Genomic DNA, 14,348 nt, shown 5'->3' with positions numbered 1-14,348 from the left:
GAGAAGTGTGAGGGCGAAGTTTAAGATAGTAGGACATGGAAGTATAGGGACAGTAAGAGTTATTTACTTTAGAAACTCTTAAACTGACACCAGAACCTGAGGTGTCCGTTTTAGAATGTTTCAGAAATACGTTATAGAAGCGGGAGGAGAAGAGGATGGCTGAGAAAGCCAGATCCTGAGAAGGGTTAAAAACCTGGCTGTCAGAGCAAAATTCCCCGGGGCGCATGAACCCATAGAAAGCCATGAGGAACGCGGCTTCGAGGAGTGAATTGATATAGGGAGTGAAAAGAGAGCCTTCCCGTAATTTAGACACCAAAAGACGTAATAAGTGAGGGGTTAAAGGCGTTTATCAGGGACTGAGAGAGTGGATTTAGCGAGACCTTTGAGAAGCCAGCGAACGGAAGGTACAGAAAATAAGCTAGAAAAGTTAGGGTCATGGCATTTGGCATAGAATTGTATCCCTGCTAACATTCTTCTAATTGTAGGAATTTTAAGACGACGTGATTCGGAACTGTAAACGATGAAAGCGCAAATAGTAGTAATAAGAACAGGAAACAAGGGTAATTGGAGTGAGCCGCAGAAAATAGTGAACCAAGACCATGCCGATTTATAAGCTTTTAGTGTATTTGGGGCTACCCCTTTTTCCATGTAAACTCTAGCTGACGCTAGGAGAGAATCCAAATCGACGTTCAGTCCAGAATTAGGTCTGTGAACGCTGGGCATGGTGTCGGCTCCGGGTTGGCTGTTGGGCATCGCCGCCTGAACTCCTGAAAACGAGAACGAGACAGCGCATCAGCAAGTACATTGCAATAACCAGGAATATGTTCTGCGTTAATGATGAAATTATGCATCACAGATTGCCATGTTAGACGTCTAAGTAGTGGCATGATAATGGCAGATGAAGACCTTCCTTTATTTATCATGCCGACGACTGCCGCGTTATCGCAATGAAGAGTTATGCGTTTGCGAGAACAAGAGCCACCCCATAAAACACTCGCAACCACGACGGGGTAGAGCTCATGAAGAGCAGAAGAGGCAGATCCAAGGGCAAAGGCGGAGAACTCGGCTGGCCATTTCTCTGCGAACCATTGCCCTTGGAAGACCCCCCCAAAGCCCACTGAAGGAGCCGCGTCCGTAAACAAATCGAGGGAAGCGGAAGATTCAGGGACTTCGTTGTAGAAAAACGAAATGCCGTTCCAATTGTTAAGGAGCTGGGACCAGAACCTGAGGTCGGACCTGCTACCTTCGTCGATCTGGACTAGATCAGACAGCTTCTCGACGGAATGAGCCAGATTTAGGAGACGAGAAATAAATGAGCGGCCCTGAGGGATTATCCTCATGGCGAAATTTAGATGGCCTAGTAGCGAAAGAAGTTCGCGTTTAGAAACCGCACTAGAAGACACAAACGAAGCGGTAATGGCCCTTATTCTGAGGAGTTTCTCTTCTGGAAGAGAAGCTTGCATTTTGACGGAGTCCAGCATAATGCCTAGAAATTCGAGTGACGTAAGAGGACCCACGGTTTTCTCCTCAGAGAGCGGGACGCCTATGGTGCTGAAAGTTTGTCTAAGCGTGTCTAGCACGGAAGTCTTGGCGGACGGGAAGTCGATGAGCAAAAAATCATCGAGGAGATGGAGAACGAATGGTAATTTGTAAACGTTAAGCAGGATCCAACACAATGCTTCTGACAAGCAGTTGAAAATGTGAGGACTACTCCTACAGCCAAATGTCAGCCTAACCGCGAAGTAAAATTTTGACTCCCACTTAACCCAGAAAAGGGGCCATTCAGAGGGATGAATGGGCATGACTTTGAAAGCGTCTGTGATATCGGCCTTCGAAAGCCATGCACCTTGGCCTGCTATCTTGATTAAGTGGGCAGCATTGTCGACAGAAGCATAGTAGAGGGAAAAGGGGTAAAGGGGGATACACTCATTAACGCTGGCTACGCGTTCAGAGTGGGGAGATGACATGTCAAAGATGAGGCGCTTTTTCCCTGAATGTTTGCGGGTCGTGACTCCTATTGAATTTACTCTAAAAGGAGAGAAAGGAGGAGAAGAGAACGGTCCAACCACGTAGCCTTTATTGACTTCTCTGGCCAGCAGGCTCGACACAGTAAGTGGTTCGGACAGAGCAGATAATAAATTCCTAGCCACATAGGAAGTCCTCAAAGGGGAGAGGACGCCGACCCGAAACCCTTGAGAAAGCCCTGTGATTAGAAAATTAACAAAAGAAGGATCGGGGTGAGAGGACAGAAAGTGAGAGAGGGCAGGCACATTAATTGGTGTGGAGGGATGCCCGCTTAGAATTGTTTTGATGTTGTTGCAGGCTTCCCTCTCGTAGGAGGCCTCATTCGCCGGGGGCAGACCGACTTTGGGTGGGGATCTTTGCAAAAGCTACAAACATGTGAAAAATGGCAATTAGGGAAAGTACAGACAGATTCATTGAAATTATTACACACAGTTACACTGTTAAACACGACCAGGGGGCGCCCTCTTCTGTCGAGATTAGGGCTTACTAGATCAGCACCATGGATAGCAGCAGGCGTCGGATCCCTGTTGACGCTTTTAGGGCAAAAAGTGGCGGGATGGCCGTGAGAGCTACAGATGGAGCACGCGAGCACTCGATGCCCGCCAAAATGCCGAACCAGGAGCTCAGTGTCGGTGACTGCCCAGTCCAACCGGGTGTTGTGGAGTGTGATAAAAGCGGCAGATTTGGCTGCAAAAGCTAAATGTTATTCATAGAACAAGGTTCCGCCGTAGCGTTGGCTGAAGTCGGCCATCATTGCCATGTAGAGGTCTAGTTCTTCCCTCCGCTCAGGGTAACTTTGGCACATGATATCTCTATAGACACTGAACGCAATAACAAATTCCCCGAAGGAGAGATTGCGGAGCAGCCTAGGGTCGGATGTTTTGAGTAAAACGGATACGTCCCCACAGTCTATGAACTGACGATCGATGGCGGGCGATGGCAGTAGGAGAGAGGCAAGATTAACGTCCTTACCTTGGATGATGTGAGATCTCATAATGGGAGAGAGACCAGCTGCGGCGGGAGAAACAAACCTCCTACCCGGATCTTGAGCTGGGAGCGCTGAAGCGAGGTTGAAGGTATGTAGACCTGCTAGGGCGGAGGCTTCTGTAAGTGGTGCGCCCGCGGAGTGAGCGGGAGGGCGAAACGCCGCTGGCAAGAAGGAGGAAGTGGAGGGGAGCGGCGCGTGGGAAAACGCTGAGATGTTGAGAGAGGCTGCCGGTGTGGAAGTTGATGGTCTCTCGAAGGCTTCCATTCTTGCTTCGAGGCCTTTCACTGTCGATGTGAGAGACAGGATAGCATCCACGATGGATTGATCGGACGCCGGCGAAGTTTGGATTTGGGAGGCCGAAGGCTGGGGGCGCGTCGGAGCTTTGTACGCCCTTTTTCCTGGCTGAGATGGAGGAGGCTTAGCCGGGCGCTTTCGGCTTGCCTTTTTCGGCTGAGCTGGGGCCTCCGGGGAAGCGATATCCTCCTGGTCGGATATGGAGAGAGTACCCAGAATACTCAGGGCCATAGAGAGCAGGTCTTCTCTCGGAGTCCCGCTTTTGACGGGGATCCCTTGTTTCTCCAGTAGCTCCAGAATCTGCTCAGACGGATGGTTTGACCATGGGGAGTCCCGAGACGCGAGAGCTCCGGCGCACATTGGCAGGTGGAACAGGGTCATCATCGTCGGAGTCAGATACTTGAAAGTCAAGCAAGTTGTAGGAGGACATAGTGAGCTGTGAAGCGGAATACGACTGACTATCGAAAGCCGATACCTGGAGACAGCAAACAGATACGTGAGTGAAGAAGTTTTAAAGATGGTTGTACGCCGCTGATTGGTTAGGAGTAATGAAGCCGAAATAAATCTGGATGTTTATCGGACATTCTTGGTTTTTACTGCAGGTACGTTAATCTTATAATATCAATAAGGACCTAGGTAATGTTACCGTTAGCGTTGGTTGAGTGATGGAGGCCAATTTTATTGATTGCATTTGTAGAAAACTATAAATGCGGTTATACCAAGCAAATTCATAGCAGCACTGTAATTGTATCTTTCGACTGCCATTTGTTGCACGTGCTACAAAAATCATTCTGTGCAATGTAAGATTTACCAACGTTACACCGGTCTGATACAGTTTTGCCTATACATGCGTGAGACTGAGACGCCTGTTTATTTTTGTTTTAAGTGCGTGCAGGGTGTGAGAGGAGAATCGATGTGCTTTGATTCCAGCTTGGTAGTTGTAGTCTGTGAAATTAAAAAGCACATGTGTGTGAAGTATCCAAACAATGACACCGTCATTTCATTATGGCTGCTTTAGCAACACACCTTAAGCTACTGTGTAGTGGGTCCCATTTAGAAGTGGCTACTTCATTCGCGCTTTCCTTGACTCATGGAGCTGCGTGAATTTTATTACAACTTTTCGCCACGATATGGCAATTTAAGTCCGCTTGATACTGTAAGGCGTAGCCATTGGTTTACAAAGGAGATTTTATTTGTGTCGCCAGCATAGCCTATTGACAATTTATGTTGTAAATAGGCCTACCTTATAAGCCTACCTGTAGCTTAGGGAAGCTAACAGCTTTCTATTAGGATCTAGTTTGTTAGTTACAGTTTTGTCATAACTCCCTGATGCATTTTTTGCATTTAGAATAGCCAGAGCGTGGATATCTCAATCGGAAAATTAAACAATATCGGGTGCCTATGGACTAAGCTGGGTGAACCCAACCTGATCTACCCGCTATTTATTTTTTGATTTCTTAAAAGATTGAGGTTGGTCTGGTGAAAGCTGGCCATGGACCTCAGTTACACAATGCAAGGGAACATGAATCAGCCTATATTTGCACAAACAATAACGGACAACAGCTCTTCAACTTTGGCCCGTTAAAATGTGTATGAACAGTCTAGCGACGCATTTCATCAAGGCCCATTTGGACATTTGCACCACTGGTTAGATGCTAGAACAGCATTTCGTTTCAGACTACTGTTACTTAATTTGTGCATTAACAATAACGTTTCAGACTACTGTTACTTAATTTGTGCATTGACAATAAAGTATTACATGAACTAAAGATGACTAAAATCTTATGTAGAAGAAGAAACATTCACAAAAAATCCATCCATCCAAAAATGACCTTTGTTTTTGATAGCTGTTGAAAACGGCATGGAACTGACAGAGATGTTTTTGTTTATATATAAATAAATAAATAAATAAATAAATAAATAAAATTATGCTGATACCTTTTGCTTTTCCCAAATACAATGTAGCCTACAGGTGTAAGTGACCTTTCATCAATCCAGTTGCAATGGATGAACTGTGATGAACTGCCCTACTTGTGATTGTTTAGAGATTTTAAAGGTTTTATAACAATGCTACAACTTCTTTGGCTATTCTACAATCTATTTACCTTTTCAGCACCAGTAGGCTACTTTCTGTGCAGCCGCACACACACACTCAGGCATGCCAAACAAGCATACACAAAAGTTTCAAGAGTGGGGGATGGAGTAAAATATGGAGACAAATTGAAGTGTGATTTATTTTCGCGGAATGGATGTACAGGACTGAGCGGCGGTCATATTTTGTACCGCTATGCGGTACATCTAGTTTTTTATTTGCTTATTTGTCAGCAGCAATGAGCTAGCATAATCGGTGAGGCCATAGACTCTGTGTTGATCCACAGCTGTCTGGTGACATAGCTGCTCTGTTCAAACACACTGGCCTCTCAAAAAAGACATGCAAACAACTGGTGAGATGGTTTGACAGTCTGAGGCAAGTCATTCTGAGTTATGATCTTTTTTGACTATGGTGACGAGAGAATAGCTAAACATTGAGAATTCAGGGTTGTTTTACACATACAGTTTAAATGTGATAAATATGTGTGGATAAATATTTACATTGGGCTTACTATCATTTTTAATCACCTTTCTATAGCAGACATTCTATCTCAGTGCGTTGGTAGAAATAAAAACATGATGATAAATCATATCTGATTACATTTCTATTTCTATGCATCATCAGGAACTGTTCTATAAATCTATAAATAAAGTGTGAGTCCCTCCCTAACCCTAACCACAACCCTAACCCAATAAACAAGCTCCCCTCATTCATGAGCACAACCCTAACCACAACCCTAACCCAATAAACAAGCTCCCCTCATTCATGAGCACAACCCTAACCACAACCCTAACCCAATAAACAAGCTCCCCTCATTCATGACCTGTGAACACACCAGCACTTCTCAGGTGTCTTGTCCCCATTGCAACACAGAAAGCTGTTTGCCTTCGTCATTCTCTTTAAGTTAGGCAAATACTTCACACATGCACTCACTCACTCACTCACTCTCTCTCTCTCTCTCTCACACACACACACACACACACAATGGCCCTGTTCACACAGGTGGGAGATAGGCTAACCATCTAACAGGATTAATCCGCAAAGCTCAGCTGGTGAGGAGGAGGCGGCAGATAAAAATTCAATTAGATTGCTCTGCTCTTTCCCATCCGAAAAAAAGCAGAAATCCTTTCCTCACTCTCATCGGCGAGAGGGTTTGATTTATCTATCAGTGGAAACCTTGCACAAAAGGGAGCACCTTGTTGAGGTAGCAGCTTACTTGTACGAATACTTTCTCTGGTTAGTATATAATTCACTGAGTTTGTATGTATGTGTAATTAATGAAAAGGAATGACTTTCTGAGATGTAATCAAAAACTCCAGGCAGCTCCCCATAAAAGCTACAAAGAAACAATCATCGTTGCCATAGCTGCGGATGAATTGGGGAATTTTCCTTCTCCTACTGATGGGGAAATTGTGTAATTCTGCCTTTGATAAAATTTGTATGCTTTGAGACATAATTACCACTGGTTATGATCAAATCTTTGAAATCAATAGTAGAACGTAAACAGACCATTTAGCTTGGGGCAGCAGTTAAAATGTGCTAATTTCCCATCGTGATTACATTTGAATATCAATACCTAATTACTGCAATTCTGTCTGTAGATTCGCATGGGCCTCTCGCAACATTCCTCTGTGACTTGATAACACATGCAGCTGGCATGGCGGCACTAGAAACCCAACGTCTGGTCTGGTTCTATTTGGAGCTCTTATTACATCGAATTAGATATCACCTCAGCATTTTTTGAAGTTTCTTTTCCATACCAGATGCATCATCAGTGAGATTGTACTCTCCCTTGGCCACAGTTAGCTGGACTTGATAGCGCTACACATGTGATATGTGCAGAATATTACTTGGTGTTGAGGAGTGGTTTAGTACAATGCAGACTCCACAAACCCCTGCTGTACAGCAGATATTGTCTGTATGGGTCAATGACGTGGCATGCAGATTTCCGTGTCCGAGTCCATTAGTTTGGTTTTAAATCATTTTAAATATTCTATAAAACCTGTATAATTTGAACATATTTTCTGTTTATCATAAAAAATGATATATATTTTATGTTTTGTCATCTCAAATCCTCAAAATGTCAGATGGCGCAACCGTCAGAGCAAATTAACACTATGTGAAACATATTAAATATAGAAATTAAAAGAAAAGGAAATTAAAAATAGATATGGGGGCATAATTGCAATATTTTATTTTATTTACTAGTTTATTTACTAGTTTACTAGCTCTTAAATTGTTTGGAAATGTCAGGATCCTGCCTGGATGGAGTGACTTTGTGCCACCCTGGTGGCAACTTTGTGTAGTGTCCTGTGTGTGCTGTGTTTGCCTGGTTCCCCATGTGCTTTGTGTTACCTTCCTGTCACCCATCTCCTTATTTGGTCTGTGCTTCCTGTCTTGTCCGTAATTCTGCCTGGAGGAGTCTTGCGCTTGGGTCCTATCCGCCTACCCTGACAGGAAAATGGGAAAAAAAACTTTTGTGCGGAAATTTGCATATCTGAAATGTCAGAGTGGTACAACCTCTTCAAAGAACGTTTACTTTGAATTAACGAGGGAAAACAGTAAACATGTAAAGTTGGATGTTGGAAAACCATAATACCCACCCTCTACAATAAAGTATTCATAAGTTACTTTTAATACCAAGGTCAACTACAAAAAGCCCTGTAGACAATCTCAGGTATACCCAAAAAAGGGTGGCATTTTTTGGGTGGTGAAATTGCAAATACAGTCTAAAAATGAGAGAGAGAGAGACTGCATATTAGTAAGATTCTTCCAAAGGAGACATAGCCCCAGCGTGCTGTTATCCATCAGTATGTGTCATCTTCAGGGGGAAGGGATGGAAGCAGGCCCCCACCTCTCTTTCATATGAGGTGCGGGGAGAGATAAAACACCAGACTGTCGGGCAGGGACCTCCATCTAGCCCCCTCATCGATCAGACGGACACATCAGCTGAGAGCAGCCAAAGCATTCCCACCGGTAGGCTAGCTAGGGTCAAAAATGGCCAGTGACCATAAATAGCAAAATAAAGTCTCTCTATCTCTCTCTCTCTCTCTCTCTCTCTCTCTCTGTGTCAAAGCATGTAGAAATCTTCAATTAACCTTATTCTCTCCATTCCTCCTCTCCATCTTTGATAGTACACCAAATATATAATAAGACATTTCCTTCCATCTCATCTCATATAGCCTAGCAACTAGTGACTTCAAACTTCTTTTTTTCCCTGTACTGTTTCAGTGGTTGACTTTCATCCCCCCTACCCCATACCCAGAAGGAGACAGTGCCCAGTTGTGTTTACAGTTCATTATCTTTCACCTCCCTGCTTTGAAGCCATCACCATCTCTCTGCTCTCGACTCTTGAGCTCTGACGACGCTGGTGGATGTCTCCTGCTGCTCTCATCCAGCAGCTCCAGCTAAACCCTTCACCCCCTCATCCTCAAGAAAAAAAAAACTGACAGACTGTAAACATCTCACATTCCAGTGTTCTTCAAAGTCGAGGATGCATGGCGCTCTCTCCCACTCATCTCCTCAGATCAAAAAACCTAGCTTCTGTGGTGCCGCTTGCAGTCGACAGTGGCGTAAAACAGCAAAAAAGTTATTGACTCTGACATGTGACCAGTACTCATGACTAGACATGTTCCAAACCGCGTACTTCTGTCAGTTCATTTTCATGCAGTGTGCTACGTGCACTATGTACTTGCTCACACAGAGCGTGACTTTCAACAGGGTAGTGTCATCTCAAATCGAACACCAAGGCCTCTTCACATTTGTCTTCTTGTCTATCTTCCCTTCCTTCCTCTTTTCCTTCTAATTCATTTTGTGAAGAAAATGAGGAAGGAACGATTAGGAGGATGGAGGAATGAAGGAGAGACAGATATGAGAGATGAGCTGTCCTGCTCACTCACGCATCACTTTTAAGAGACGTAAATTAGACGTCAGTGTTAAAATGTAGGGTCTGGGGACTCACCATTCGCAGTGTTCAGTCCGAGGGGCGGGAATCGCAGGATAATCGGTTGTCTTTCAAATTCCCTCTGCACGCAATAGGATAGCATGAGTCCCATGTGTTTTCCCACCAGCGGAGCTAGTTGGCTAGTTCAAACTTTTGCCAAAAAAAAAAAAGCTTAATTCGTGTCACGCTGTTCGCCAACAGCAACATCCATCCTCTTTGTTTTCAAGTAGCAGGGAATTCACACTGACCCGTTTCAACTCTGCCATCAATCAAGCCCGCCTAACGACTCTATACACAATGTGATTGGCCCTATCAAAGTTTCATTTTTCCAGCTCGCAAGCCAACGGAGAGTTGCTAGACTAGCCCGGGCAGCACATTAAATTTGCTTCCGCAAGGGTGTGTCTAGATTTCTAGGCTAGCGGCATATCACCTCTTAGGCTAGAATAAACAGCCTATGGCTACCTATGGCAAGTTGCATTGCAAGTTAGCTCTGGGGTAGCAAAAATAAGTTTGCCGTCTTAACGTACCGAAGATAACAGGGCCACTCAAAGGCAGAGGGCAAAAGTGTGTTGAGCAAAAAGTCTGCATTTCAGACTTCTTCGTCCCTGTGAGAGTTTAACAGGTGCGGAAATTTCTTGAATTTTCCCTTGGGGATCAATAAAGTATCTATCTATCTATCTATCTATCTATCTATCTATCTATCTCGGTGCAATCATTCAAAAACCCCATGTTATTTTCCCATAGGAAAAACTGCAAGATACCGGATCTCAAAGATGGCAGCCTTTTTGTAGAATGAGATGTCCTCGATGATGTCGGGCTTTGAGCGATTTCCAGGGCATGAGCTGGAGGACCGAGGAGAGAGGCCGTATGCAAATAGACGTTTGTGAAGAGGCCCAAGTCTGAGCACTTAGCGGAAATGACGATTGCAACATTTAACATTACTGGTGTCTTCTATTCCACAGCAGCATAGCTGTACTTTAGCAAAACATGAACAGTATGTTACATGAGTATTTTATGTTATTGTTTGTACATCTGTAAGGTGTGTTTTCCACCTCTGCTGCTTCAACTTCTTCAATCGCAATTATCACAAGTTTGAAAAGTGTCCAGCATTTCACACACTCAACACACACTCAACTTTTTGACCATTATGACTGCACCACCTGGGTACTTACAGTGCACTTCGTATTGTACAGAATGCAGGACAATGGGAAATTCCACCAAGCAGTGAAATAATTGGTGCATAATTGTGATGTAAGACAGACCTGTCATAATGGACAGTCTGAAGTAGAGTTTGAGAGTTTGAATCAACAATTTCAAACAAAGTATGCACAGCAGAAGGGAAATTCTGTTTACTGTGATGCTTTTGTGCTTCCCAGCACCTTCTCAGGAAATCTTCAAACAGATGTGGCAAAGCCTGTACTATCCAGGCAGAATCATCAAATCCCACAATTTGTTACACTGCGCATGTAAAGTGTGTGTACAGTAGTCTACGACCAAATGCAGTTATACTGCATATAAGACACTGATCCTCCATTGTAAGTCATCAAGACACACCTTGATGCATTCAGTCTAAAAACATCAACTTCCCCCTCAAGGAATGTCAAATCCATCATCAGAGCTTCCCAGATGGAACTGGAGTGGTGAGGGGGGTTGAGGTAGCTCTTGGGGGAACTGGAGTGGTGAGGGGGGTTGAGGTAGCTCTTGGGGGAACTGGAGGGGGGTTGAGGTAGCTCTTGGTGGAACTGGAGGGGGGTTGAGGTAGCTCTTGGGGGAACTGGAGTGGTGAGGGGGGTTGAGGTAGCTCTTGGGTGAACTGGAGGGGGGTTGAGGTAGCTCTTGGGGGAACTGGAGGGTTGAGGTAGCTCTTGGGTGAACTGGAGGGGGGTTGAGGTAGCTCTTGGGGGAACTGGAGGGTTGAGGTAGCTCTTGGGGGAACTGGAGGGGGGTTGAGGTAGCTCTTGGGGGAACTGGAGTGGTGAGGGGGGTTGAGGTAGCTCTTGGGTGAACTGGAGGGGGGTTGAGGTAGCTCTTGGGGGAACTGGAGGGTTGAGGTAGCTCTTGGGGGAACTGGAGGGGGGTTGAGGTAGCTCTTGGGGGAACTGGAGTGGTGAGGGGGGTTGAGGTAGCTCTTGGGGGAACTGGAGGGGGGTTGAGGTAGCTCTTGGGGGAACTGGAGTGGTGAGGGGGGTTGAGGTAGCTCTTGGGGGAACTGGAGGGGGGTTGAGGTAGCTCTTGGGGGAACTGGAAACCATTTTTCTTTTTCTCTCTTTTCTTTTTTTGCCGTAACTTTGCGTAGCAACATGATCAAAATTGATGGTTTTTATAATACTTGCCAGCTGGCCACCGTCACATAACATCAGTCAAGGGTTGAAGTTACACTGGAGATCAAGCTTTGATTTAAAGAATCCTTGTATTGTGACTGAAATATGTAGTCATTACTTCCATTCCTAAGAATATGATTTGCATTTATTCATTTCAAATATCTTTTAATGCAATTTGTGATCTCTATTACAGTTTACACAGCCAGGTATAGGCTGTCAAAAAGCAAGCTCGGTGCTAAATATGTCTACCAAAAAAGCATCCATCCATGCGTCTCAATTTAATCCATGGAGAGAGGATTATATATTTCCTATCATAGATTATATAATTTGTATGGTTCAACAAAACACCCTTATCCTTCCACCATTATAAATATATTTACCGAAGAAAATATAAATAAAACAAGTGCTGTTTTATGATCTCAGTTTTATAAACCTTGTACAAATATGCAGTGAATTAGTTTTATGGTGGCCAGATGTGAAGAAATGTGGATGAAGTTAGTTACAGCTCCAGATAAGTCACACCACAAATATAGCGATTGCACTGCATTTAGGCTGTCTACTATTCAGGCTGTTCATACAAATACTTTTCCTTATTTATGGTCAAAATGACTTATCTCAGCATGAATCAAAGACCATGACCAGCTGGAAATCGAGCTGCTTAGCAGAAGGTTTATAAAGGCCATTTTTTTCACAGCAAACACTGGGCCACTTATCTGCTTGCCAGTGTTGTGTTGCCAGACCCAACTTAGGCAATACATCCAGCTGTTGTACATCCCCTGGCTCTCTTTCTCCATAAACCCCTCCGCCTTCCTCTGCCAAAGTTAGACGGCTAATGGTGCATTAGGTCCACCTGCAGAGGGCGCTGTGGTACTTTTCAGCATTCTTCCTGTCATTGTTGAACTCTCTCTGTCTCTCTCTCTCTTTCTCTCTCTCTCGCTGTCTCTCTCTCTCTCTCTCTCACACACACACACACACACAGACACACTCACACACACACGCATCAACATTTCATGTCTGCAGTGACAATTACATTCGGCGGTCTGGCTCTGACAGTAAAATGGTGGTGAAAGGGCACAGTTGGGCACAAAGGTGCGCGAGGCGCTGCACTTTGGATCAAATAATGAGATTACACCGGCCATAGATTAAAAGCATATTTGTTACGCCAGCTTGTGATTGGGGGGTACAGGCCAGTGATATGAGTGCAGTGGATTGCTCTGGCAGGTTCATAAGTAATATGCCTGCACGGCACTCATAGTATTTAACAAAGCGTTTTGCCACATGGATAAACCAGAGGAGTAGGTTTTTTTGGGGTAACATGATTATTTCATAGCAGTTCCCACAGGTCAAAACAGCTGTGGCACTACATACTCATTTGTTGCTATAGTGGTCCCTCGCGCAATGATGAGGAGATTTCTACTGCAGCTTCTGATGGCTCTGGGTACTGACCAGTGATCTCTAGTGAGTAACGATTCACATATTTCTACTGAGCTGTTTGCTTCCTCAATTGAAATGCAAGTGAAATTCAAGAATTGAATTGGAATTTAAGGGCCAGTTTCAATTCAATTCTGGAATTTTGCACAAGCCTGCTCAGGAGTTAAGATCCATCACTCCACTCCCTGTTTTGTCTGGGAAGCGCAAAATGTGCCTTTTACTGTAGTCAAGAAGAGACATCATAGTTAAGCAGATTTCATTTGTGTGTATCTTGTATCTTTTTTTATTAATTGTAACAGAGATATAATAAGATACAATATCTCTCTCTCTGTGTTTGTGTGTGTGTGTGTGTGTGTGTGAGTGTGTGTGTGTGTCGGTGTGTGTGTGACAGAGAAAGATCATGAATTGTTGATTAAGCATTCCCTTCTATGTATGTAATTCTATTAATCACCCTGAGACGCTGAAGTGCTTTCTCATTCAGAAATCTTAGACACCTGGAGTCAGGCCGCCTCTTGTTCTTAATCAGAGATTCTATGCTGAATCGATCGAAGGACAACTTAATCCAGCTGGTGTTTGAGCCAACATTCTCTGCTCAACAAATGTTCCCTCTATTTATCTGATTTTTCTTTTGCAGGGGTCCAGTGTGAGTGCTTCTCTGTGATACTTAGACTCTCACGGCTTACCCATGGCTGCCAGCTTTATGGTGAGTTCTCAAGAAGCGTTCACAGCACATTTCACAAGCCAAACCGCATGTGGTCATTACCAGGACTCCAGCCAAAAACCCCAGTAAATATTTGTGGGAAATTACTTTTCATTAAACTCCAAATTAATCTCTTTAATTTACTATATTTCAGTCTTATACCAAGGGGAAAAATATTTCACACCGTAAACACTTGCAAAGGAAACCCACTGAAACAACTCTGAGCTGAAGCTAATTATTGGTGGTTATGGCTGCTGATGCTTAAGTGGCTACCGTGATCAATAGACTTGTCATTCCGCACAAGATTTCTCTCTGGTTTTAGTCATGTGACAGGACTGGCCTTTGTCTCTTAGCCACCACTCCTTTCCTCAGTCTGCTTTGACGAGGGAAGGTCAGGTGAAGGTAGCTGCACGGGATTATGGGAGCTCAGTGGCCGCCCCACGCCCAGCAATAAAGAGGAGTTAATGGCTCGAGTGGAGTGGGAGGTCTCCACTGTCGCCAGGGCCGTGAAAACGGATGCCTTTTATTGGCCATTGACCTCCCTTGGCCGTAGC

At 44.4% G+C, this 14,348-nt stretch overlaps 1 protein-coding gene across 1 annotated transcript; it reads right to left on the bottom strand.

Moving 5' to 3' along the window:
* Positions 1-356: 356 nt before the first annotated feature.
* Positions 357-11,594, bottom strand: LOC121686960. The gene is made up of 5 exons (XM_042066876.1): positions 10,897-11,594; positions 10,104-10,184; positions 3,064-3,782; positions 2,524-2,594; positions 357-2,390 (listed from the first exon to the last, which is right to left on the bottom strand). Exons 1-5 carry the CDS (start codon positions 11,592-11,594, stop codon positions 690-692), a joined length of 3,270 nt encoding a protein of 1,089 aa, XP_041922810.1. The 3' UTR covers positions 357-689.
* Positions 11,595-14,348: the final 2,754 nt, after the last annotated feature.

The sequence above is a fragment of the Alosa sapidissima genome, chromosome 2 (assembly GCF_018492685.1).
Source record: "Alosa sapidissima isolate fAloSap1 chromosome 2, fAloSap1.pri, whole genome shotgun sequence".
In the NCBI taxonomy this organism is placed as follows: domain Eukaryota; kingdom Metazoa; phylum Chordata; class Actinopteri; order Clupeiformes; family Clupeidae; genus Alosa; species Alosa sapidissima.
Note: the sequence above shows the minus strand (reverse complement) of the source record. Positions and strands in the feature narration are given on the sequence as shown.